Consider the following 27,467-nt stretch of genomic DNA (forward strand, 5'->3'; position numbering starts at 1 on the left):
TTTTTAATGCAGATTATTATGTCAAGGAACATTTTTTGCATCTTCCAATGCATGCACAGACTTTCTTGTCTTGACATTATATGGAGGCTCACTTGCAGGAAATCACAAGAAAGTGTTCTTGGCTTAGCCATTTAGAACACTTTGCCTCAAAAGAGCGTGCAGGTTTGCTCATAACTGAAAAAAATGAAAACATAAGTATTTTGTTACTTACCGAGATGGGGACCAGTCCGACCAGCCCATGCAAGAATTCCACAAATACTCCATACGACATAATATTTCTAACAAATCCAGTGAGAAACATTCCAACTTGAACTTCAGAGAAATCTTTTACACATGACCCCTTCTCTACGCATGAAATTAATGCAGTTTTTCTGGTTAATATCTGCAGAGACTGGTAAAGGACTAAATAACTGCAATTTAGGATTGTTACAGGCCAGTTGCAACCATTGAATTACACTACAAGGCAATGACCAATGCAAAAAACAAAAACAAAAACATCTGGCTAGAGAACATTAAGGTAACCAAGTAAGACTAATTTACAAAATCAATCTTAATCCACGGTCTGCTCTCCCTAATACTACATTGCAAGTTATAGCATTAAAGATTCCCTCAGCCTTCAAGACTCTCCTTTTTCCTGGTTGTACTCCTCTTATCTATCTTGATGTACCTTCAGCATCACCTACAACTCTACCTTCTCCTCTCTTCTTCCTCTGTAGGGTTGCTAGTCCCCCAAGACTCTGTCCACTGGTCCCTTCTATTCTCCATCTACACACCCTCCCTGGGTCAGCTAATAACCTGACACAATTTCCAACACTATCTTATTGCTGATGACACTCATAACGCTCAGCTCACTCCTTTCATCTCATGCATCGCTATTTACCAACATATCCTCTTGGAATTCACACCAGTTCCTCAAATTCAAAATTTCCAAAACTATAATAATAAGATAGAAAAAAGGAAAAGAAAGGGAGATAATAATAATAATACCCCCCCCCCCATGTCCCCTCCATCAGTGGGGTCAATGGCACTGCAATTAATCACCCCCACCAAGCCAGGATACTAGGTGTAACCCTGGACTCTAACCCCTTTCAGACCCACATCCAATCACTGTTCAAACGCTGCCACCTTCATCTACACAACATAAAATTTGCCCCATATTAATGGACATTACAAAGATTCTAAGTAACTTCGTTCGTTATCTCTCTCCTCTCCTACTGCAACTCCCTCCTTGTTAAAGTGGAGGTTCCACCCGATTTTTAAAGTTGGCACCCCCTGCGTTTCTGATAATATTGCAATGAATCACGGATTGGTTTTTTTTTTTTCAGAGCTTTCTACCGATTTTGGCCAATAAACAGGTACACTTTTAGTACCTCGTCGCGGCGAGGTACGTCACATTCAGCTGCCCATTAGCTCCTGGGATAATGTGTCATCAATCCCAGGAGTCAATGGCCAGCCTCTGCAATACGAGTGCGCACACTTTGTACGCAATGCGCAAGATCGGGATTCCCAGAAGGAGCTACGAGTGGGCTTCAGATGCCCACACTGAAGATGGGAGTGCACTTACTAAGGTGGTGATAGTGAGTACTTTGCACAACATTCCAACCAAAAAGAGTTAATTTACTACATATGCCAGAATGTATTGTACAAGATGTGACCATCGCGAGGGTGTGTTTTGTTTTGATTTTTTAAAGACTTCCACTTGCCCAACACATACAATTCAAAATACTAACATACAAAGCCACCAATAACTCAGTTTCAAGCTACATTAGATATTCACTCCTCCCAAGACCTTCATGCTCTCTAGCCCCCTGGCCACCTGCTCATGTTCAGGACATCTCCAGAGACTCCTTCCACTGGAATTTCCTACCCCAATCTGTCTGGCTACAAGGTGATCTTGGAAACATATCTCTTTAAGAAATCTCTCTCGCCTCTAACAGTTGGAAGTTTACTTTCGCCATCAACTCTTCGAGTCCCTTTGCGGGAGACTTCACCTCATTTTCTGTGCTTCTGACAGGATCCCCCTTCAATGGGAAAAGCATGCAACACAAGTATGTTTACCGAGTACACTTGAGAAAGACTAGAACCACAGTAGGGTATTTATTGTGAATATGTCCTCCTTTCCTAGTAACACCTATAGCTCTTAATTATTGTGCTGTTATCAGAGCGGCTTTCTATAGGAGCACTCGTGCAGGTTCGCTCCCGAGAAATTTGCCAGAATTGTGCAGTGTTCATCTAGAGAATAATAAATGGGATTAGGCCTAAGACAGCTTGATGGTGTTATTAAATATCACTTGCTGAACATTGCAAAGTAGGTAAACCAAAACCATCACTAGGGGGAAGTCTACCCTGCCAGCCCATCTCTGCAAAAAAATAATAAAAAAAGGATACAGTTTGCCCTTTGGAGGTGTTCAGGCACATCACTTGAGACAGCTCATCACCCTCCTTCAGACAGTGGAAGAGGATCTCACAGTTTGCCACATGATCAGATAGATGAACTTTCGGAAGTACTGCAGGGCTCTCCTCAGGCAAAATGAATACATTCAGCTCTGTATCAGTCTTGCTTGCAATTCTCACATCCACTATCTGGTAGAAGAAAGGAAAATGTTACACATAAAAGTCTTCCAACACACATGTAAAGCAATTATGTCTACACAACACACCTGCTAAAAATCAAAGACAGAGGAGTTAAACATGGTGAAACATGTCTACCATAAAAGTGCAGGGCTGATGAGACAAGAGTCTCAAACCCTCGTTCACATTGGAGCAACTTGTCATTCTATTTTAAAGGGCAAAAATCGCATGACGACAAGTTGCACCCTATTGCTGGCAATCGCACTGTTCAAATCGGTGCAACGCTGACTTGGTGGTGCCGCATTGATTTGAAAAAGTAGTTCCTGCACTATTTTTGGCAATTTCCGGTGCGACTTATATAGACATCTGTGGATAAAGCTGCACAGATATCTTCCAAGTTGCACTGACATGCGTCTGAAATTGTGTGATTTCAGATGAAGTCGAATGATTTCAAAGCCGCAGTCAATGTGAACGAGGGCTTGAAGTGTATCTATGGTTAAAAATGTACACAGTTGTTTCACCCACATCACACTGCTTTGATCTGGTACTACAACTTAATGTGAGAACGTTCAACTGCGTCTAGATATTTAGGAGTGACATCATCCTTAACCCCGGTCTTTAGGACAGTCCACTAATACCAATCTACGAAAAACTCTGCCCCAGTGTTGCAAAAATACAGGGAATAGGAAAAATGTCCCCTGCTGTGAGGTCACTAGTGGCTGTATTGCACACTGGGAAGTGTAGTTTCCAATGTACAGTAAAACTTTGGATTGTGAGCATAATTTGTTCCGGGAACGTGCTTGTAATCCAAAGCACTCGGGTATGTAAAGCGAATTTCCCCATAAGATATAATGGAAACTCAGATGATTAGTTCCACAACCATTTATTCATGTAAAAATGATTACAGCAATACAAAAGACAGTATAAAGTGTACTGTAAAAATAAAACAAAATTAACCTGCACTTCAGGAGCTATAGAAGAAAAAAAAAAAAAAAAAAAAAAAAAAAAAAAGAAGAAGAAGGAGAGTCGGTTCACACTGCCACGACCTGAAAGTCGGCATGACTTTGCCAGGTAATGGGGTAATCCATGTTGGATCTAAATCACATAAAAATAAAGATCCGACTTGGAGGCAACTTCCATTAAAGTCTATGGGCACAAGTTGGATAGAAGTCGCCTTGAAGTAGTACAGGAACCTTTTCTAAAGTTGGAGCGACTTCAGTAGTGCTAATTAAGACAGCTCTCATTGACTAAAATGGGATTTCACATGTCACGCGACTTGGGGTCTCACATCAGATCCCAGGTCGCGGCAGTGTGACCCGAGCCTTATACTCAGCTGTGACGTGACGCTACTCATATTGCAAGACATTGCTCGTTTACCAAGTTAAAACTGAACAAATATTTTGCTAGTCTTGTAAAACACTCGCAGACCAAGTTTCTCGCAATCCAAGGTTTTACTGCAAAAAAGGAAAAAAGGGGCCTCTAAGTGCAGTATGCAAAATTTAATAAAGTGCACAAAGGGTTAAAAGCACTTACAAGATCGTTGAGTGTTAAAAGATCTTGTAAGTGCTTTTAACCCTTTGTGCACTTTATTAAATTTTGCATACTGCACTTAGAGGCCCCTTTCTTTTCCTTTTTTATATCTTCAGAGCTGCTTCTCCTCTAACCAAAGTGTTGTCAGAAGTGCCATCTCTTCACTATCATCCCTCTGACCAGCTTATCCACCTCCACCAGAGCGCCGTCATCTCCTCAAGGTTTTACTGTACTTGTGTTCATTAAAAGTAGCCCAAATGCGCAGATTTCAAAACTGGAAAAACAACAACAATTGTCTACATGTCTGCTTTAACCACTTCAGCCCCAGAAGAATCCTGACCAGAGCACTTTTTGCGATTCGGCACTGCGTCGTTTTAACTGACAATTGCGCGGTCGTGCGACAAGGCTCCCAAACAAAATTGACGTCCTTTTTTTCCCACAAATAGAGCTTTCTTTTGGTGGTATTTGATCACCTCTGTGGCTTTTATTTTTTGTGCTATAAACAAAAAAAAGCGTCAATTTTGAAAAAAACGCATTATTTTTTACTATAATAAATATCCCCCAAAAATATTTAAAAAAACATTTTTTTTCCTCAGTTTAGGCCGATACGTATTCTTCTACATATTTTTGGTAAGAAAAAAAAAAAAAAAAATAATAATTTATATATATATATATATATATATATATATATATATATATATATATATATATATATATATATACGTTTATTGATTGGTTTGCGCAAAAGTTATAGCATCTACAAAATAGGGGATAGTTTTATGGCATTTTTATTGATAATTTTTTTTTTTTTTTTTTTTTTTACTAGTAAATGGCGGTGATCAGCGATTTTTATCGTGACTGCGACATTATAGCGGACACATCCGACAATTATGACACATCTTTGGGACCATTGGCATTAATACAGCAATCACTGCTAAAAAATTGCATTGATTATTGTAAAAATGTCACTGGCAGTGAAGGGGTTAACCACTATGTGGCGCTGAAGGGGTTGTGTCCTAGGGAGTGTTTCTAACTGTGGGGGGGAGGGACTATGTGTGAAACTACACTGATCACCGCTCCCGATCACAGGGAGCAGAGATCAGTGACAGGGTCACTAGGCAGAATGGGGAGATGCTTGTTTACATTAGCATCTCCCCGTTCTTCCTCACCGTGAGGCGATCGCGGGTATGCCCACGGACATCAGGTCCGCGGGACCTGCGGTCACGGAGCTCCCGGTGGGCGTGCGCCTCTTAAAGGGCAAGGTACAGGTACGTTAATCTGCCTGTACGTGCCCTTTTGCTGCAGTATATCTGCATGAGGTGGTCGGCGAATGGTTAAAAGGAGAAGTCCAGCCTAAGCTTGTTTAGTTGGGCTTCTCCTATGGGTCACAGGAGTGCAATCCGTTTTGCACTCCTGTGACCGTTATCAGCAGAGAGCGGTCTGAAGTCTGTTCTCTGCTGACGTCACAGGAATCAGTCCAGGCTCTGCATCATCACGACAATGGAAGTCCAGATCCGCCAGGTGCCTGGACTGACACCCGTCTCAAGCTCTCAGCGAGCCACTGAGAGCCTGAGACGGCTGCTCCAGAGCGCAACACTCCAGTGAGCGTGGAGGGAGCTGTGAGAACCGAGCCATCAGCGATGTTCGATCGCTCGGTTCTCAGTGTAGAGGCGCCGGGGGACATAGGTCCGATGCTGCATCCACCTAGGTAAGTATGATGGGGGAAAAAAAACAAAAAACAAAAAAAACCCCATACTTCTCTTTTAACTAAGCAATAACAACCATTATTTTAAGCAATGAGATCAAATAAGCGCTGAAAACAGCCACAGTGATTTATGGCAAATACATGTTCAGGCTTTTTAAATGAAGCCTAGGGATGAGTTTAATATGGATTATATCTGAGCACAGCAAAAAAGGTCTACATTATAAGCTACCCTACAAGCTATCTCTGTCCACAAAAACAGTCTCAGGTCCTTAATAAATTAATCACCTGAGCTCCAGAAGGTTTTACCCCCTTTCATGGCCTGGTCATTTTTTGCCATTTAGCACTCTGCTCCTTTAACTGGCAATTGCGTCGTCATGCAACACTGTACCCAAATTAAATTTATATATTTTTTTTCACACAAATAGAGCTTTCTTTTGGTCATTTGACATTTAAACAATGTTTTCTACCTTCTGTTATAAAACATATCCAATAAAATTAAATGTCTTCATAAATGTATTCTGCTACAGGTCTTTGTTAAAAACAATCCCAATAGGTGTATAGTAATTAGTTTGCATTATTATAACGTCTATAAAACTATGGCATTTACAGTGGGGACGGAAAGTATTCAGACCCCCTTACATTTTTCACTCTTTGTTATATTGCAGCCATTTGCTAAAATCATTTAAGTTCATTTTTTTCCCTCATTAATGTACACACAGCACCCCATATTGACAAAAAAAACAAAAAAACAAAAAAAACAAACACAGAATTGTTGACATTTTTGCAGATTTATTAAAAAAAAAAAAACTGAAATATCACATGGTCCTAAGTATTCAGACCCTGATCATCCTTGAGATGGTTCTACGCCTTCATTTGAGTCCAGCTGTGTTTGATTATACTGATTGGACTTGATTAGGAAAGCCACACACCTGTCTATATAAGACCTTACAGCTCACAGTGCATGTCAGAGCAAATGAGAATCATGAGGTCAAAGGAACTGCCTGAAGAGCTCAGAGACAGAATTGTGGCAAGGCACAGATCTGACCATGGTTACTAAAAAAATTTCTGCTGCACTTAAGGTTCCTAAGAGCACAGTGGCCTCCATAATCCTTAAATGGAAGACGTTTGGGACAACCAGAACCCTTCCTAGAGCTGGCCGTCCGGCCAAACTGAGCTATCGGGGGAGAAGAGCCTTGGTGAGAGAGGTAAAGAAGAACCTAAGATCACTGTGGCTGAGCTCCAGAGATGCAGTCGGGAGATGGGAGAAAGTTGTAGAAAGTCAACCATCACTGCAGCCCTCCACCAGTCGGGGCTTTATGGCAGAGTTGCCTGATGGAAGCCTCTCCTACACCTGAAGGACTCTAAGATGGTGAGAAATAAGATTCTCTGGTCTGATGAGACCAAGATAGAACTTTTTGGCCTTAATTCTAAGCGGTATGTGTGGAGAAAACCAGGCACTGCTCATCACCTGTCCAATACAGTCCCAACAGTAAAGCATGGTGGTGGCAGCATCATGCTGTGGGGGTGTTTTTCAGCTACAGGGACAGGATGACTGGTTGCAATCGAGGGAAAGATGAATGCGGCAGTACAGGGATATCCTGGACGAAAACCTTCTCCATAGTGCTCAGGACCTCAGACTGGGCTGAAGGTTTACCTTCCAACAAGACAATGACCCTAAGCACACAGCTAAGATAACAAAGAAGTGGCTCCACAACAACTCCGTGACTGTTCTTGAATGGTTCAGCCAGAGCCCTGATTTAAACCCAATTGAGCATCTCTGGAGAGACCTAAAAATGACTGTCCACCAATGTTTACCATCCAACCTGACAGAACTGGAGAGGATCTGCAAGGAGGAATGGCAGAGGATCCCCAAATCTAGGTGTGAAAAACTTGTTGCATCTTTCCCAAAAAAGACTCATGGCTGTATTAGATCAAAAGGGTGCTTCTACTAAATACTGAGCAAAGGGTCTGAATACTTAGAACCATGTGATATTTCATTTTTTCTTTTTTAATAAATCTGCAAAAATGTCAAACAATTCTGTGTTTTTCTGTCAATATGGGGTGCTGTGTGTACATTAATGAGGGAAAAAATGAACTTAAATGATTTTAGCAAATGGCTGCAATATAACAAAGAGTAAAAAATTTAAGGGGGTCCGAATACTTTCTGTCCCCACTGTATATTCGAAAGTTGATCAATCCTGATGTACTGCCGGCCCATTACATTTCTTGTGGCTCTTAAAATGGCAGGACAGTACAAATTACCACTTTTTGGAAAGTAGACAGTTTGAGGCATTCCATTTTCTTTTTATTACATACTCTCATCAGAGTAATTAAGTGTCGCCAAAGTAACATTGTACTACTCTGTGGGTGATAAGGGAGTTTTTTTACACTTTGATTGCTTTTACAACAATCATCATTGTAAAAGCAATGTTTTGAATGATCATAAATAGGCTGCATTCATGACAGCTGTGATTGGCTACAGCTAATCACACGTTACAAGGTGCTGAAATTGGCCCAGGTACCATGTGATCGCTGTGGGCCAATCACAGCATCACTTTGCAGGAAACTGCCATTATGAATAAATTCAGTCATAACAGCTTCGTTGACATTGCAAATCTTGGTAACCGGCTGCCAAGAACAAATCGGTTGTGTCTGTACTGCATGCCCCTAACCAAAACATGCTGAATCATGTACGTGATCCAGCCTGCCCATGCCGAGTGGCCGCCCGCAGTAAATGTACTGTGGGTGGTCAGCAAGTGGTTAAAGGTCATGGAAAGGATAGTTATAAGTGAAAAGCCCCAGAATTTAGGCAACACAACTTATCAGTCACTTATTTAACATACCTTTCCAGGTTCTTGCCAGTGTGAATGTGTTCTTCTTCCCCTATTTGGATCCTGTTCTCCATTTTCATTTTCTTCGATAATCTTGAAGGACAGTAGCAATGTCTCCTTTTCATGGTTACACTCCAGCACCCTTACCTTAACCACCTACATGAATGATAACAGATATTTAAAAACTGGACTATTTTGTAACACCCTGCTCATATTACGAAGTGAAAAAGCTAAAAATATAAAAAATTATAGAAAAAAAAAAAGAAGACGACGAAGACGGCATTTGTGCATCTCTGATGTGTGTTAAAACAAGCTTAAGATCCCAACAGTATCTGATTAGCAACAGGTGGCTGTAAGTTCCCACAATAATACCAGCATCTTTCTCAAAAAGACACTGCCAAATATGCCTGCAGTTTGTACTTGCATTTGTTCTAGCAGGAAGGCAAAACCATTTACCACGTAACAATTAAAAAAAAAAAAAAAAAGCAAACAAAAAAATAGGATTTTTAAAATAGCTTACCTGTAAAATCCTTTTCTTTGAGGTACATCACGGGACACAGAGCCATAGTACTTACTATGTGGGTTTAATAGGCCACCTTCAGGTGCTGAACACTGGCACGCCCTAAACTAAAAAGTGTCCTCCCTATATAACCCCTCCCACTGGTGGGAGTACCTCAGTTTTGTAGCAAAGCAATACACGTGTATACCAAAGAAGGGAGGGACATCTGTGTCCCATGATGTACCTCAAAGAAAAGGATTTTACAGGTAAGCTATTTTAAAAATCCTATTTTCTTATTGTACATCACGGGACACAGAGCCATAGTACTTACTATGTGGGATGTCCCATAGCAATGCCAACTGAAGGGAGGGAGACACAACAAAAGTAGAGCACCAAGAGACCACAGAACTCATACTGCAGCCTGCAGTACACTGTGCTCAAAAGGCGATATCCTCATGACCTCTCACATCTAATTGATAGAATTTGGTAAATGTGTAGACTGATGCATGTGTTGGTGATGCACTGCCCAAGAAGCACCAACAGCCCTGGTGGAGTGCGCTTTGATATGAAAAGGAGGAATTTTCCTCTTTAAACCATAAGCTTGAACAATCACTTGACAAATCCATTTAGATATAGTAGATTTTGACGCTGCCTGCTTTTTATTAGAAATAATAAAGAAAAGTACATGTACATATGAAGCAAAAAATAGAAACCATATCCTTCAGAGTAATATAGCAGTCATGGAGAGCAATGTAAACAGTGTACATTCATGGTAGGATGTAAGTACATTTTGTCAACTTAGTGGCCACTAGAATTACCCCATTTTTGACATATTGACAGAAAGATGTGGGATGAAGGGACCATTCTCCCGGGAACAATTGTTGGCAACTCAAGTAGTCCGCCTGCCAATTCTCTATCCCTGGAATGAAAATTGCTGATAGGCAAGGAATGTTGCTTTCTGCCCAAGAAAGAACATGATTCACCTCTCTCTGGGCCACACGACTTCTCGTGCCCCCTTGGTGATTGATGTAGGTCACTGCTGTGGCATTGTCGGATTGAATCCCGACAGGATAATTCTGTAGTCTGAGCATCCAGGCCTCTAGGGCCAGGCGTACTGCCCAAATTTCTAGAATATTGATGGGCAAGGTCCTCTCTGAGATGGACCATTTTCCCTGGACAGATGCTTCTTCCAGGACTGCTCCCCAGCCTAAAAGACTGGCACCTGTTACCACCTTCCAGGTGACTGGCAGAAAGCATTTCCCTTTTTGAAGATTCTTGGATATCAACCACCACCAATTGAGGCTCTGATGCACACTGGGGGATAAATGCATTGAAAAGTCCAGAGCATGGACCTTCTTGTTCCAAGTAGATAGGATACTGTTTTGTAGCAGTCTCGAATGAAACTGCGCATAAGGAAGGGCCTCGAAAGAAGCCACCATCTTTCCCAACAATTTCATGCAAAGACGAATAGAAGGATTCTTCTCTGATTTGACCACCTGGATCAGTTCCTTTATGAAACTGATCCTTTCCTGGGGCAGAAACACACTCTTCTAAGCTGTATCTATGATCAGCCCCAAGTACTGAAGTACTGCAATCTCCTTGATGGTTTTAAGGAGAACCTTTTTCTAGGTTGAGAATCCAACCTAGGTCTTCCAGGTAGCTGACTGTGGTGACCAAAGTTTGGTTTAAGCGGGCTACCGGTTGATCTATCAAGAGTAGATCGTCTAAGTAGGCTAGCATTGTTATACCTTTGGCCCTTAACCTGGCTAAAAGAGGAGCCAGGACCTTTGTAAACACTCGAGGTGCAGTAGCCAGTCCGAAAGGTGGAGCTAAAAACTGAAAGTGACAATTTTCCGCGTAGAAATATCTGATGAGCGGGGAAAATTGGCACATCGGAAGTTCTCCCCCTTGTAGGAAGGAGACTAAAGATCGGATTGACTCCATGCGAAAGGAACGGATGTTTAAAAACCGGTTTAGATGTTTGAGATCCAAAATGGGTCTGACACCCCTGTTTGGTTTTGGAACTATGAACAGGTTTGAATAAAAACCCAAACCTCGCTCTTCCAATGGGACCTCCGATATCTTCACCCTTCACGGTGGGTTCCGTTAAACCTTCAGGAGCTGGGGATCCTAGAGGAAACCCACTATCCTGGACCTGCAACAGCACTCTGCCAGTAAAACTTTATGGCCTTACTACCAAAAAGTACTGGATCCCAGGGTCCAGCTCTCTAAAAGAGCAGCATTCACAGGCAAAACCTTGTTTCTTCAGAAACGAGGCCCGGGTACCATTTAATTCGGCCAAAAAAAAAAAAAGACACTTTGAATGGATCCGGTTAGCATGGCTAGCCCCAGCAAGGATTGTTCCAGTGGAGCTCAGCACAGCACATTTTCAATCATGACCAACACCTTAGACACTGGCGAAAAAACTGAGGTACTCCCAACAGTGGGAGGGGTTATATAGTGAGGGCACTTTTTAATATAGGGCGTGCCAGTGTCCAGCACCTGAAGATGGCCTATTAAACCCACATAGTAAGTACTATGGCTCTATGTCCCGTGATGTACGATAAGAAACACACACACACACACACACACAACAAACACACGTACACCCTCACTTTAAAAAACAAAAAAAACAAAACGCTATTTAAATGCCATTTCAACAAAAGAGTTTGAAGGGAGCCTTTAACCACATCCGGACCAGCCGCCGCAGTTATACTGTGGCAAGTTGGATCCCCTTGGGTGTACCGCCGTAACTCTACGAGCCCCTTTAAGGTGCTGTAGGAGGTGCGCCTGCAGCGTGTGCCTTGAGCCGATGCGAGTGCCCGGCGGGCGCGATGACTGCCGGGCACCCGTGATCGCTCGTGACAGAGCGAGAACCGGGATCTGCGTGTGTAAATCACACAAACCCCAGTTCTCTCAGGGGAGAGGAGAGAGATCGTGTGTTCGTACACCAATCTCTCTCCTCCCCTAGTCAGTCCCATCCCTACAGTTAACCTCTTGATCACCCCCTAGTGTTAACCCCTTCCCTGTCCGTGACATTTATACAGTAATCAGTGCATTTTTATAGCACTGATCGCTGTATGATTGTCAATGGTCTCAAAAATGTGTCAAAAGTGTCCAATTTGTGTGTGTGTGTGTGTGTGTGTGTGTATACTTTTGCGCAAACCAATCAATATATGCTTATTGCAATTTTTTTTACCAAAAATATGTAGAAGAATACATATTGGCCTAAACTGAGGGAAAAAAAAAAAAACTATTTAAAAAAAAAAAAAAATAGCGATTTTTATTATAGCAAAAAGTAAAAAAAATAGTGTTTTTTTTTTTCAAAATTGCTGCTCATCTTTTGTTTCTAGCGCAAAAAATAAAAACCACAGAGGTGATCAAATACCACCAAACGAAAGCTCTATTTGTGGGGGGGACACATAAATTTTGTTTGGGTTCAGCGTTGCACGACCATACAATTGTCAGTTAAAGCGATACAGTGCCATATCGCAAAATATATATATATTTTTTGTTGTTTTTTTTTTTTAAATTGAGTGACACCCACTTGTTTAACCGCTTCAGCCCCGGAAGGATTTACCCCCTTCCTGACCAGAGCACTTTTTGCTATTTGGCACTGCGTCGCTTTAACTGACAACTGCGCGGTCGTGCGACGTGGCTCCTAAACAAAATTGACGTCTTTTTTTCCCACAAATAGAGCTTTCTTTTGGTGGTATTTAATCACCTCTGCGATTTTTAGTTTTTGCGCTATAAACAAAATAAGAGCAACAATTTTGAAAAAAAAAAAAAAACGCATTATTTTTTACATTCTGCTATAATAAATATCCCCCTAAAATATATAAAAAAAAAATTTTTTTTCCTCAGTTTAGGCCGATACGTATTCTTCTACATATTTTTGGTAAAAAAAAAAAAAATCGCAATAAGCGTTTATTGATTGGTTTGCGCAAAAGTTATAGCGTTTACTAAATAAGGGATAGTTTTATGGCATTTTTATTAATAATTTTTTTTTACTAGTAATGGCGGCGATCAGCGATTTTTATTGTGACTGCGATGTTATGGCGGACACATACATTTTTGGGACCATTGTCATTTATACAGCGATCAGTGCGATTAAAAATGCACTGATTACTGTGCAAATGACACTGGCAGTGAAGGGGTTAACCACTAGGGGGCGGGGAGGGTTTAATCAGTACTAGGGGAGTGTTTTCTAACTGTAGGGGGGAGGGGCTGTATGTGTCACTAGACTGATCACTGCTCCCGATGACAGGGAGCAGTGATCAGCGACACTTGTCACTAGGCAGAACGGGGAGATGCTGTTTACATCAGCATCTCCCCGTTCGTCCTCTCCTTGAGGCGATCACGGGTAACCCCGCGGCGATCGAGTCCGCGGGACCCGACTCACGGAGCACCTGGCCGGCGCGCTCGCAATGGCACAGCGGGGAATTCAAATGGACATACAGGTACGTTGATCTGCCCAGCCGTGCCATTCTGCCGACGTATAACATCGGGAGCCGGTCGGGAAGCGGTTAACCAATTCAGCCCCGGAACATTTGGCTGCTCAATGACCAGGCCATTTTTTGCAATATGCGATATCTCTATACTAGGTGATAAGATGATAATACAGATGAAGATGCAGCACATGTACCATAATAATCATTAACAGTCTATGGATTCTATGGTGACAAAATCCACAATGGTATCTTACCTGTCCCTTATAAAAGGCCTCTTGTATTACTGGGATATAATGCGAACTTAACTCTCGAGCTGGTGCAAGTCCATGGACATCATTATAGAACTTAACAATGCATCCAAAATCTTTCACTGCCCAGATAAATCCATGAGTGATCATGCCAGGCTTTGCATCATGAAAACTGGCAATTATTGGCAATTTCGAATTGATCATGGTTTTCTTTCGGGTAAGAATCAGTTTTCTGGCTGATGGATCCACATTTAGAACCTAAAATTGTAATTAAAAAAAAATAATTAAAGAAACAGGTTTGTAGTACATTTTGGTCGTGTCAATTCCATTATGTAGAAAAGTGGTTGCCAACTTATGAGTTATAGGCGACCCCACCTGCGGCCCCTGACATCACCAACAGGCCACACCTAAATTTTTTACATATGCAAAGTTACAGAAGGCAGTCGGACTGCAGACTTACTAAAGGAAATAGTCAGAAATTAGGGACATGTTAAAAGGTGTAGTTCAAGACTATGGATATGCTGTGGGAGACTGTCAAAAGACGGAAAACACATTGCATGAGATCACTACCATCACCGCCCCTTCACAAGATTCTGTAAACACTGCTAAATGATGGAATTCAACAGCCACCGGGCAAGTAGAGGCTCAGGGTGTGCACCAAGGATTTCAATCTACACAGAATCAACTGAAAGCCAGTGACATACTAAGTGGACCCTGCAGGACGTAAGTTAAAAGAGAAGTGCAGGATTAAAAAAAAAATAAAATAAAAAAAAAAATGACAAGAATACAAACTTCCCTATGTGGATGCAGCATCAATCCGATGCTACAGCTCTTCCCCGCCATCTCCAAGACTAACTGCCGTTCATTCAGTTCTCAATCGTCACTGAGCAGAGAGTTGTGACTGTCGGTCACTGGCTCTCTGCTCTGCCTTTTCAGTGATCACTGGAGTGCTGGGCTGTGGAGGGGGCTAGAGCAACTGGCTCAGGGTCTAAGCAGTGCGCTGAGAGGCTGAGCCAGCTGAACTGGCTCTGCGACAGCCTACAGTGGACTTTAGTCTGCTGTCAGCTGAACCTGGTCACAGCAGTGAATTTCTGTAACCCACGTGAGAAGTATGGCCAAACAAGCTTTGGCCATACTTTTCCTTCAAGGCACAGTCCAGTCCCTCAAGGAGGCCACCCCAGCTGTAGCTTCTGGGACCCACTAAGTTTGACTACCGATGGCTTAGTCCTTATGGAAGAGACACTGACATCTCCTGCCAGTGATCAATGCAACAGCTTGTTACAGTGATCATGGATATGCAGACTGTAACAGGCCCCCGTTCACACCTGAGCATATTTCAGCTTGTAAAATGCTCCGCTCTGAAGCTCCAAAACGCCCAACAAGCAAAATCCCATTTATTTTAATGGTCCCTCTTCACATATAAGCATTTTATCACCTGAAGTTCAAAAAAGTAAATTACAAGTATTTTGGCCCTATAGACTTCAATAGAAACGCCTGATTCAAGCAGAAAAACGCTTGTAAAAATGCTCAAATAGCAGCTCTCCACCTCATCCCCCTAGTGCTTTCTATTGGCTAAACAAAAATGCCTGAAGCTGTAAAACGCTTGTAATACACTTCTAAACACAAAAAAAAAAAAAAAAAAAAGCCAGTAATATCGATACGCTCAGGTGTGAATGGAGCCTAATTCTTCCGTAATTAAAAACTAGCAATAGAAAAGAGAAATTTCCTTACTCTGCATTTGATATTTTTCCCAGGAGTATATCTCTTCTCAGGATGGTTCAAGGTGATATCCGCCATGTGGAGATTTGGTATGAGACCACTGATGCGTTGGGTGATATTCACAATTATTCCTTCAGTTGCAATCTTTTCAACAGTTCCCTGTGCAATAATACATGCATTGTTCATTAAGTTTTATGAAAGTATATATCAAGGACTGAGGAACCAGCATTACAGTGCAGACAAAAGGATTTCTTCAGTAGCTGCCACCTCAGGGAAGCAGACCGAGTAAAAACAACAAGTTTGGTTTCATATCTAAAAACTTAGCAGTAACAAATAGACTTATGCAATAAATTCGATTTTTTTAGCCTTAAAGCAGATCTATAGTCAAAATTTAGAATCGTAATGCTTTCCACATTGTATTTGAATTATTTCCAACCTATTTCTATTAATCTGAACAATGTTAAAGTTTGTAAACTTACTTTTTTAAGAAGATTTGCACACATTTACTACCTTGAATTCTATGACACGTTAAACTACTACCTGTAAGTAGGCACTGCTGTGTCACACATTTTATAGAGCATGCCTTCTGAACTACAGGAGGAGCTGGGAGGAGGAGTTTCAGAAGGAAAAGTCAGTATAGGAAATCACTGCTTGCAGGCAGCAGGGTACCATGGGATATGTAGTCCTTATAAATCAAAAGTAAACCAAAAGGAATGAGCAAAGGAGAAGCTGTAAAACATGCAGGGAATCCTGAAAGTTTTTGTAAGCGATGGCTAATACAGGCAGCACTCACAACTTGAAAAGGAGAATTTTCAAGTAAGCTTCTATTGAACTGTCAATACTAACCATTGTTTGCATTGCTATTACACGGGTTATTTTTATAAAATTAAAGTGTATGTTGTGACTATCTATGCAGCGCAAAGTTTTCTCACCTTTTCTCAAGAATATAAAACAAGGTGGGCCTGGAAAAAGACCTGGTCTGTCAAATACAAATACATTCTTAAAGATAACTGTGGAAGCTATTCCCCACAAAAGCAAGAAAAGAGCAAAGGTCTAGTCACCAGTACTGCCTAGAGGCGGACGCGCGCGTGTGTCCATCTTGGTAGATGATCATGACTTTTGCTGGCCATACACTATACTAAATCGCTCTAACTCATTTTCCAAAAACGAACACTTGGCCGTGAGAGAAAAACGATAGTGCCATCATGTAATGACCGATAAATCATTCAATGGACCTAAACAAATTTGTTTTTTGTTTGTTTTTTCACAAACACCTACAGCAAACAGTTTGGATGGGAAATAGATTAACCTTTCAAATTTATCGGTTGCTTGGCAGAAAATTTCCCAAACATGTCCTTGGTTTTCTGGCTCAAAAACATCCCAACCGATTACCGATTTGTGCCCATTAACAGGCCGAAAAATGAACAAACTGTCCAAATGACCGAATTTCAGACGATTTTTCATATTTCCTAATGACCAGTGAGGGAATATTCAAAAAGCAGTGGGAGGGTTATAGAAAGCACAGATCCTCAAAATGGATGAAGCAGAAAGATCCTTGCCCTGCAGGCCTTGAGATATGGATTTCTCTCCAGCAAAGAAAACAGTGAGATGCAGAGTAGCTACATCACCAAATCTCATGCCAAGCCTCCCAAGAAAAGTAGCCAAAAGCACAGTAGCTTAAAGTTTATACTGCAGATATACAGCAATAAGGCTACAACACAGGAGTGCTGGGCACAGTCTCATGTCAGGTGCATTGCTATCTCACAGGAGGAATTCAAGACAAAAGGTTAAATCTTTCAGAGTACTGAAATGTATTTACTAGAAGATAAAGTTTGATTTACCGTAAGTTATTTAGCTACCCACACAGGAAATTTACTTAGTGAGAACATACGTATAAAACCAGGATTTCCCCTGTGTCCATAAGCAGAATGATCCACTATGCAGCAGTAAGACAACCCCCAAGCGCATAATTCTTAGAACATGCAGATTCCAAATGGAAATACACTTTGACATCATGTTGCTGTTTTTAAGATGGTACTGGCAATTCCCTTTACGATTTTTTTCTTTGATGTGCAGAGTTCTTACTTTAAAAAAAAAAAAAAAAAGTACTTCCTCACAGTAAATAATTTTAAGTATATGTGACAGTAAGTCATTTGTTTGAATTTGTTTCCTTGGTTGTGTGGCAGATCTATAATTACAAATAAAATTATACTGTAGGGATCAATGTAAGGGAGCACAAGTACTGTCTTCACCTCTAGAAATTGTCCAGCATGTATATCCTCATGTTTCCAAAAAGGTTCTTCAATGACTGTCCTAGAAATAAAAGAGAAGGAAGGAAGTCAAAATAAGATGAGTTCCATCAGAAAACAGTCCTTCTGGAGTCAATGAACTAACTGCTGGATAACAGTTGTGTATTAAATCACTCAGACTTATGAGGCAAGAGCTCTGCACCCTTAAAGTGGATGTAAACCCTCACATATACCCAGTGAAGTGAACAGCCTCAGATGATACACGGAGATGAAACAAATCCTCCTACATAAGTTTTACATTTATATCTGCTGTCTTCGGCTCTATATACTGTTTAGAAAGTGCACGTCCTGTTAGAATTTTCTCTTCCCGATTCACCTGTGGGTGTGGATTCTTGCCATACACTGTGAGACAGCTGATTGGAGGAAAGGTGCACACCCCCTCTCCACATAGGCAGAAAAAGGAAGAAACAATGCAAATCTGTGCTGCGAATAGACCAGCTATCTTCTAATCTAATCTTTATAGCACCCACCCCACACAAAATTCAGCCTGCTTTTATTACAGTTGTCAGATAACTTGTCAGATGTTATGCTGACAACAGGAGAAAGTCATGTGACTTAGGGCTTTGAAGAGAGATAAGAAAACACTGCAGATCTATGTGCCCAGCTCAAATTTCATGAATGGGGTTTACATCCACTTTAACTCAGGCCTTCTCATTTATCAGTCATTACAAGGGTGCTTCTCTCTTCTGCTAGTGTTTATTTTTTTAATAAAGATGTTATTGCTATATGTAAAAACAAGGCACATTGAACAATATGCATATCATAAAACTGGATACATAGAAAACATCTCACATTAGACAGCAACACTTCTGCTTGCACTTTATTATTCTGCACACCCTGACAATCTGGCAAGCAGATTTAACTTGGGGATTACTTGAGAAATGTATGTATCATGTGAATGATTCAACTGAACTACAACCACCCACAGCTGACGGGAAACCACCTTGAGGGGAAGATTCAGATCCAATGGCTTCAACAGTTCATGCTCCTAAAGCCATAGATCAATTTAACAGCCAGGCAATTAGCATTATCTGAGGAGTCACCAATGGCAACCTCTGTATTTCTTAGCACAGGTTTAGGCATCAAGTTTTTCATGGGCTGGCTTTTTAAAAAGAGACAGGTTCACCTATGACATCCAAAAGAAAAAAAAATGTGAATCAACTTACTCCTTTAAAGAAAGTAGAAGGGTCTCCTCCATTGGGCTAAACCCCACCACCCGTCCAGTGTGGACAGTCCCTTCTTTATATTTGTTCAGATCACTTGACAACTTGGAAATTAGATGGTATTTCTGAAAAATAAACACATTTGAGCTTTAGGGCAAAGCGCGTACTGTATCAACTCCAACCAATGCAATGCATGTTGTTTTGGATGGAACAGGGAACATATCTCAGGTATTTGTGGCCCTTTGTGTTCCAGCTAGGGAGATTTCCACTCAATTTTGGAAAGGGCAGGAAGTGATAGGGAAAATATTTATAGGGGACACATAAAACACAACAGACTGCAGGTGGGAACTGATTAAAGTATATTCCAAAAGTCCATCATGCTTTAACCTGCTCTTTCGGAGAGTTTATCAGGTGGAATTTTTTTTTTTTCAGAAAAAAATAAGGAAAAAGGGGAAGCTACACAAGGGTTCTCCCCTTCTGTTTTTTCCCATATAACTTACAAACGCAAAAGCCACTGTTTCCCCATCCAGCTCAAACATTGCTCCCGCATGCTTATACAGTGCCTTCACTGTACACTTCTCATGAACCGTGCCAAGCCAGTTACTAGACAGTTGCTTCATCAGCCTCCCGGGTTGCAGCAAGGTCTTACGTAATGTCAGTCGTATGGTCTTGGAAGACTTGTCAATCCACAGGATGCAAGCTTTAACCTGGATAAGATGGGCAGACAAATTATAACTATAATCTTGTTACTTCTTTAAATGCTAGAAAACATAGGGCCTTTCAATAAATCTTTACACTCCCAAGTTTCCCTTTGAAAATCAGCGAAAACGCATTAAAGGGGTTGTAGTGCAGCAGCCCCCCAGAGCCCTCCCCCTTTACTTACCTGAACCCGATCATTCCATCAACGGGGACGAGCACAGCAGCTCCAGCCGCGGTCTCGGGTCCTCATTGGATAGACTGATAGCAGCGCAGCCATTGGCTTCCAACTGCTATCAAATCCAGCGACACGGGAGGCGGGGCCGAGTCCTGCTGTCTGTGTCAATGGACGCAGCAGCAGGACTTGGGAACGCGCCTGCATGGGTGTCCCCTTGGAATGCGGGTCTAGGAGGGGGCATTCGATGCAGGGAGGAGCCAGGAGAGCTGCTGGGGGGACCACTCTGTGCAAAACCCTTGCACAGAGGAGGTAAGTAAGTATAACAGGTTTGTTATAAAAAAAATAAATAAACACCCCTACACACACCAACCTTTACAACCCCTTTAAAAGCATATCAATGCGAGTTAACTTGAATTTTAAACACATGTTGCAAAACACTTATAAATCTCATTGCACACCATGAGACATGTCCGTTACTTATTTTTAAATTTATTTCAATGGAAGATGCATCAGACAAAATGCAATAGTGTGAATTCAACCAAAAGATTGCAATGAGCTGAAAGAATGCAAAGTGCCAATCAGCAAAGCATTTGCATGATTTAACAGTTTCAAAATGACTGTAGGCTGCAGCCGCAGTCTATCCTGAAACTGCACCAATTACTTTTAAAATGCCCTTAAAAGCATTACAAAATGTGCCATAAGCATGCTAAGATGAAGGTACATGTAAAAGTTGGGATTCCTTTACCGCATATGATCCATATGAATGCTACAACAGGATAGACTAATGCATTGCCACAACTTGTTTAGGAAAGAGGGCTGGGGATTAACAGAATATTCATATATACGGTCTGCACTAATGTGTAACTCGGCTGCTTGCAAGGAACTGATATACAGTATGTTAACGACTGTGCAATAAAGTGTTTATATTAACCACTTTAATACAGGGCACTTTTACCCCGTTCCTGCCCAGGCCAATTTTCAGCTATCGCACTTTGAATGACAATTGCGCAGTCATGCAAAACTGTACCCATCATTTTTTCACACAAACAGAGCTTTCTTTTGGTTGTATTTAATCAGAGTTTTTTTTTGCTAAATAAAAAACAAAAAAAAGGCCAAAATTTAAAAAAAAAACAAAAAAAAGCTTTTCTACGTTTGTTAGAACATTTTGCAAATAATCTTTCCTTATAAAATTTAGGCCAAATTGTATTCTGCTACATTTATTTGGTGACAAATCAAATTGGTGTATATTATTTAGTCTGTAGGAAAGTTATTGCATCTACAAACTATCGTATACATCTGAAAATTTATCAATCCTGAAGTACTGACGACTATCTAATTTCTTGGGGCCCAAAAATGCCAGGACAGTAAAAATACCCCCCCAAGTGACCTTTTTGGAAAGTAGACAGTCTAAAAAGACATTTAATAAGAGGCATGGCATGTTTTTGAAGTTGTCATTTTGTGTCCCTTTTTTTGGAAAATGCTGAAAAAGAAAAAAAAATGTTTTTCACAATATTTTTTTTTTACATACCGGTCACCAGTGTACAGTGTCATCATATAACTGGTGTGGCGGTGACCAGAGACACTGACTGGTGACAGGATGAAAAGAAAAAAAAAAAAAAATTCTATTACATACTGTGATCAGAGCAATACAGTTTTACCATAGCAACACTGTACCACTCTGAGGGGTTGATCAGGATTTTTTACAAACAATATACTTGCTTAGAACAGTGATATTCACTGCTCTAAGTAAATATTTTTACTGAATGACAGTGTAGACACTGTCTGTTGCAGTGATTAGCTGTAATTGGTCACAGCTAATCACATGGTACAAATGGGCTCTGATTGGCCCTGTCTGTACCATGTGATCACTGTGACCAATCGCAGCTAGCAACACAATTGTATACAATGAATGGCATAGAAGGAAGCCATTCATGGCTTACAACGGTCATGTGATCTGATGTGATTGATCACAGCGATTACATGACCCTATCAGCGGGTCAGCATAGTGATCAGTCATCCGCTGTGTTCAGTGGACAACCAGAATAGTACAGTTCGGAAAGCAGTTAAAAACATATCAAAATAAGAAAAAAAAGTCATAAATTAATGAAATGTAACATGTCTCCCACAAAGTCAAAAAGTGAATGTGCATCTACGATGTCAACAAGCAATGAGTCTGCATATCGCAGAAAAGAAGCACCCTGAGCTATGTATTATCTGGTAAGTATAATACTTATCTGAGGATGTAGGGTGCTTAATTTCTATGATATGCAGGCTCACTGTGCACCGTGATGTCCACAAGCATTCACCTTCTGACTTTGTGGCAGACATGTTGCACTTAATTAATTTATGAACTTTATTTTGATAGGTTTTGAGATGAACACTTATTTATAGCATGGTGGTTTTATTTATTCAGATTTATAAAATGTACCCATGGCCTTTTTATGGGACATTAGATGAATCATAACGATTGTATTAGTAGTATGATCCCTATCCCAAGTTAGATCTGATTTTTTTACCTTGGACTGCATCTTTGTACAATTTACAGAATAAGGATGGGAGCTTTTTTTCAATCACGTGTTTGAAATGACATCCATTTTCATGCCATGTAACACTTTTCATGTCCTCACAGCAATACCCTACAAAACTCGCTGCATACTCACCAACTGGTCACTTTGGTACAAATTTGCTTTTTTAGGTTCCAAATGCAAGAAATCCACTATTCCAGTGTAGGATGACAAGAAGGATACAGTGATGTGGTCATGGAAGATCTGTAACCAGAAGGGACAATTGTTACCTTTACTGCAGACACACAAATTGTCATCTGTGACAAAGAACCAGTCAGCTCTGTGAATCCTACCTTTTGAATCTGAGCTTTTACCACTAAGCCCGGCAGCAGGTTATTCATAGTCCACTTCTGTTCATCTGTGGCAATGGCTGCAGTCACATCAGACTGGCTGACTGACAGACGTAAGATTCTCCCATCATTCTTCACCTCTTCAATCACACAGTCCAGATATTGCCCCACTCTCAGTGCAGGTCCTGTAGGCATAAAAGAGGAACTCAAGAAGAAAATAATCACACATATGGAGTAAATGAGACATGCAAATACAGGTGTAGTAACTAGAACAAAATAAAAATTTGTATATATATTTTTTTCCCCATTAAAGATTCCTTAGGGTTACAGCATTGGTATAGGTCAGGGGTGCCCAAACTTTTGAAAAGCAAGGGCCACTTAAGCAATTCCATAACCGGTCACAGGCCACAATTAGTGGAGCAGGCAGATTACACGTCTGCGTCTACTCTGCAGAGCAGAAGACAAGCCCACTCTACACTATGGGCCCCCTGATCTGATCCGCCCAGGCGGAAGGGGACGGATCTCCTTCTGTTTTTTTAACAGATTGGATGTAAACAGACAAAATAGAAAGAGAGCGCACCGGCTTCTGGTGCAATACAGTTTAAGAGATAAAAAGTATCAAAGTAACACTAAACACTCACATTTAGTACAGATAAGAAGCGTGTCTGTGTAAAGTTGTAAGCAAGAAGAAACAGGAGCAATGCATAAAGATATAAAGCACAAACAAATTTTGGTAGCATAATTATGGTGGAATGTATGTTCTTTTCCACTTGCTGACCAGCCACCACACTTATACTGCGGCAGGTCGGCTCTCCTGCGCGAAGCGACGTACCCTTACATCAGTCCGTGCATGCAAGATTGCGGGCGGTAGCATGCCCGCGGGTCCAGCCGACTCGATGTCTGCCAGCGATCGCTGTACACAGAGGCAGAACGGGGATCTGCCTTTGTAAACAAGGCGGATCACCGTTCTGACAGGGGACATCTCAGATCTGCTGTTCCCAGTGATCGGGAACAGCGATTTCTATCATGTCCCAGGCAGCCCACCCTCACCTACAGTGAGGAAACACATTTAACCCCTTGATGGCCCCCTAGTGTTAACCCCTTCCCTGCCAGTGTCTTTTATACATTGATCAGTGCATTTTTATAGCACTGATCAATGTGTCAAAAAGTGTAATTTAGGGTCAGATTTGTCCACTGCAATGTAAGAAAGGTTTCCGCGCTCATGGACCGAGGCTTGCAGCCCCCCCTTTTAAGCACCCTCAAAAGGGGTGAGTTATGTTAAAGCGAGTTTATAGATAGGGGCAAGTGGCGCTACCTATGTTGGATACCTAGTTGGATATATAATCTCTACTGGATGTGCAAATGTGCACTCTATTCAAAATAAAGGTAACAATAAGTTATAAATAAATATGTGCCAATTGGGATTAATGTTCCGTGTCAGTGTATACAAACAAATAAATCCTTATTGTGTAGAAAGGTTTAGGTACACCCACATCAGTGACAATTGATCAAAAATGTGTAAATAATCTGATAAACGTCCCCCCTAAATGCCTTGAGGGGATTAAATGAATAAATAAAATAAATAGAAATCCTCCTTCCACCTAATGTGATCATTAACCATCAGTCTGTATACAATTATTAATATAACATCTGATATACGTGTTACCACATTATCTACCCAGCAGGCAGCTGTGCAACTAAATACAGCCTTGACACATTTCATCAACGTTAAAGAATACCATGGTAATAGGGAAAAAAAAAAAAAAAAAAAAAAAGGGGTGTAAAAAATGTGTGAAAATAATTATTTAGAACCACATTAAATGTAAAAAATGTAATATGAAAAATGAAAAAATTAATTGTGAAAGTCCCAACATAAAAAGTTCCATATAGTTCCACCAAATTCAAATATTCTGTGTAAAGTGACTTTTGTGACAGCAACAGTTGATATCCAGTGACTCCGGTGCTCCCCCTCAAGGGTCCCCACTCACCAGCTCCATATACCCCTACAGGGGTAATCGGCATATACTATCCAGCACTCGATGGCGTCTAGGGTTCCAGTGAGGTTGTCCCTGGGGGCTTCCACTCCAAATACAGTATATCCTTCAGAACTCCGGGTTCCCCTCTTATGAAAGAAACAGGGCTCCCATAGTGTGATAACGTAATTGAATTTTATTAAAAAATGCTGAATGACAGCAATCAAATTACATAAAAGTAAGTAAGTAGTAAGAAATGTTAAAAAATCCGTACTCCTAAAAGGAGTCAGACTATCACACTGCGTAATGGGAGGTCGAGCCTGGAGAGAAGCTCGTGGATGCAAGCTGACAGCCGAGCGGCGTGCGCTTCAGCTGCGCTCCACACTCTCTCCGGCTTCCGCGTGTGACGTAGGTACGTAGCTCCGCCAGTGTGATAGTCTGACTCCTTTTAGGAGTACGGATTTTTTTAACATTTCTTACTACTTACTTACATGTAATTTGATTGCTGTCATTCAGCATTTTTTAATAAAATTCAATTACGTTATCACACTATGGGAGCCCTGTTTCTTTCATAAGAGGGGAACCCGGAGTTCTGAAGGATATACTGCATTTGGAGTGGAAGCCCCCAGGGACAAACTCACTGGAACCCTAGACGCCATCGAGTGCTGGATAGTATATGCCGATTACCCCTGTAGGGGTATATGGAGCTGGTGAGTGGGGACCCTTGAGGGGGAGCACCGGAGTCACTGGATATCAACTGTTGCTGTCACAAAAGTCACTTTACACAGAATATTTGAATTTAGTGGAACTATATGGAACTTTTTATGTTGGGACTTTCACAATTAATTTTTTCATTTTTCATATTACATTTTTTACATTTAATGTGGTTCTAAATAATTATTTTCACACATTTTTTACACCCTTTTTTTTTTTTTTTTTCCCTATTACCATGGTATTCTTTAACGTTGATGAAATGTGTCAAGGCTGTATTTAGTTGCACAGCTGCCTGCTGGGTAGATAATGTGGTAACACGTATATCAGATGTTATATTAATAATTGTATACAGACTGATGGTTAATGATCACATTAGGTGGAAGGAGGATTTCTATTTATTTTATTTATTCATTTAATCCCCTCAAGGCATTTAGGGGGGACGTTTATCAGATTATTTACACATTTTTGATCAATTGTCACTGATGTGGGTGTACCTAAACCTTTCTACACAATAAGGATTTATTTGTTTGTATACACTGACACGGAACATTAATCCCAATTGGCACATATTTATTTATAACTTATTGTTACCTTTATTTTGAATAGAGTGCACATTTGCACATCCAGTAGAGATTATATATCCAACTAGGTATCCAACATAGGTAGCGCCACTTGCCCCTATCTATAAACTCGCTTTGTCCACTGCAATGTTGCAGTCCCGCAAAAAATTCTCTATTTGTGGGGAAAAAAGGACATCAATTTTGTTTGGGTACGTCGCATGACTGCGCAATTGTCAGTTAAAGAGACGCAGTGTCGTATCGCAAAAAATGGCCTGGTCATTCACCACTTAAGCCCCGGACCATTTGGCTGGCCAAAGACCAGAGCACTTTTTGCTATTCGGCACTTCGTCACTTTAACTGACGGTCGTGCGACGTGGCTCCCAAACAAAACTGACGTCCTTTTTTCCCCACAAATAGAGCTTTCCTTTGGTGGTATTTGATCATCTCTGCGGTTTTTATTTTTTGTGCTATAAACAAAAAAATAGCAACAATTTTGAAAAAAGAAAAAAAAAAAAAAAAAAAAAAGCATTATTTTTTGCTATAATAAATATCCCCCAAAAATATATAAAAATTTTTTTTTTTCCCTCAGTTTAGGCCGATACGTATTCTACATATTTTTGGTAAAAGAAAAATATATAATAATATCGCAATAAGCGTTTGGTTTGCGCAAAAGTTATAGAGTCTACAAAATAGGGGATAGTTTAATGGCATTTTTATTAATTTTTTTTTTTTTTACTAGTAATGGCGGCGATCAGCGATTTTTATAGTGACTGCGACATTATGGCAGACACATCGGACACTTCTGGCGCTATTTTGGGACCATTCACATTTATATAGCGATCAGTGCGATTAAAAATGCATTGATTGATTACTGTGTAAATGTGACTGGCAGTGAAGGGGTTAACACTAGGTGGCGCTGTAGGGGTTAAGTGTGTCCTAGGGAGTGATTCTAACTGAGGGGGTGGTGGCTAAGTGTGACACGACACTGATCGCTCCCGATTATAGGGAGCTGTGATCAGTGTCCTGTCACTAGGCAGAACGGGGAAATGCTTGTTTACATCAGCATTTCCCCCGTTCTTCCTCTCTGTGAGACGATCGCGGGTATCTCGCGGTCATCGAGTATGCGGGACCCGCGGTCACTCTCACAGAGCTTGCGGTGGGCACGCGCACACGCGATGGCATGGCGGCAAATTTAAATGGGATGTACCTGTACGCCTATTTGCCTGTCTGTGCCATTGTGTCAACGTATATCTACATACGGCGGTCAGCAAGTGGTTAAGGGGCAAATCGTTCCGGGGCTGAAGTGGTTAAAGAAAGTTAATTGTTATCAAACTGTTATGGGTAAAGTTCTGCTCTTTAGGCTACTAAAAAGGAACAGAAATAAGCCACAACACAGGCAACAATAAGCCTGTAATTTTTGTTAACCGGACAGGGTCACTTTAAAGACAACCCACATTTAAGTGAAA

At 41.0% G+C, this 27,467-nt stretch overlaps 1 protein-coding gene across 1 annotated transcript in view; it reads right to left on the reverse strand.

The window, feature by feature from the left end:
- PDCD11 (programmed cell death 11) overlaps positions 1 to 27,467 on the reverse strand; it is a 94,743-nt gene that overhangs the window by 47,756 nt on the left and 19,520 nt on the right. Inside the window, exons 7-16 of the mRNA XM_073596121.1 lie at positions 22,758 to 22,939; positions 22,561 to 22,668; positions 19,527 to 19,733; positions 19,030 to 19,151; positions 17,807 to 17,867; positions 15,567 to 15,713; positions 13,842 to 14,093; positions 8,650 to 8,793; positions 2,389 to 2,583; positions 212 to 382 (exon numbers count right to left, since the gene is read on the reverse strand). Coding sequence (XP_073452222.1) covers positions 212 to 382; positions 2,389 to 2,583; positions 8,650 to 8,793; positions 13,842 to 14,093; positions 15,567 to 15,713; positions 17,807 to 17,867; positions 19,030 to 19,151; positions 19,527 to 19,733; positions 22,561 to 22,668; positions 22,758 to 22,939 — 1,589 coding nt within the window. The remainder of the gene's footprint in view (positions 1 to 211; positions 383 to 2,388; positions 2,584 to 8,649; positions 8,794 to 13,841; positions 14,094 to 15,566; positions 15,714 to 17,806; positions 17,868 to 19,029; positions 19,152 to 19,526; positions 19,734 to 22,560; positions 22,669 to 22,757; positions 22,940 to 27,467) is intronic.

The sequence above is a fragment of the Aquarana catesbeiana genome, linkage group LG08 (assembly GCF_042186555.1).
Source record: "Aquarana catesbeiana isolate 2022-GZ linkage group LG08, ASM4218655v1, whole genome shotgun sequence".
Lineage (NCBI taxonomy): Eukaryota > Metazoa > Chordata > Amphibia > Anura > Ranidae > Aquarana > Aquarana catesbeiana.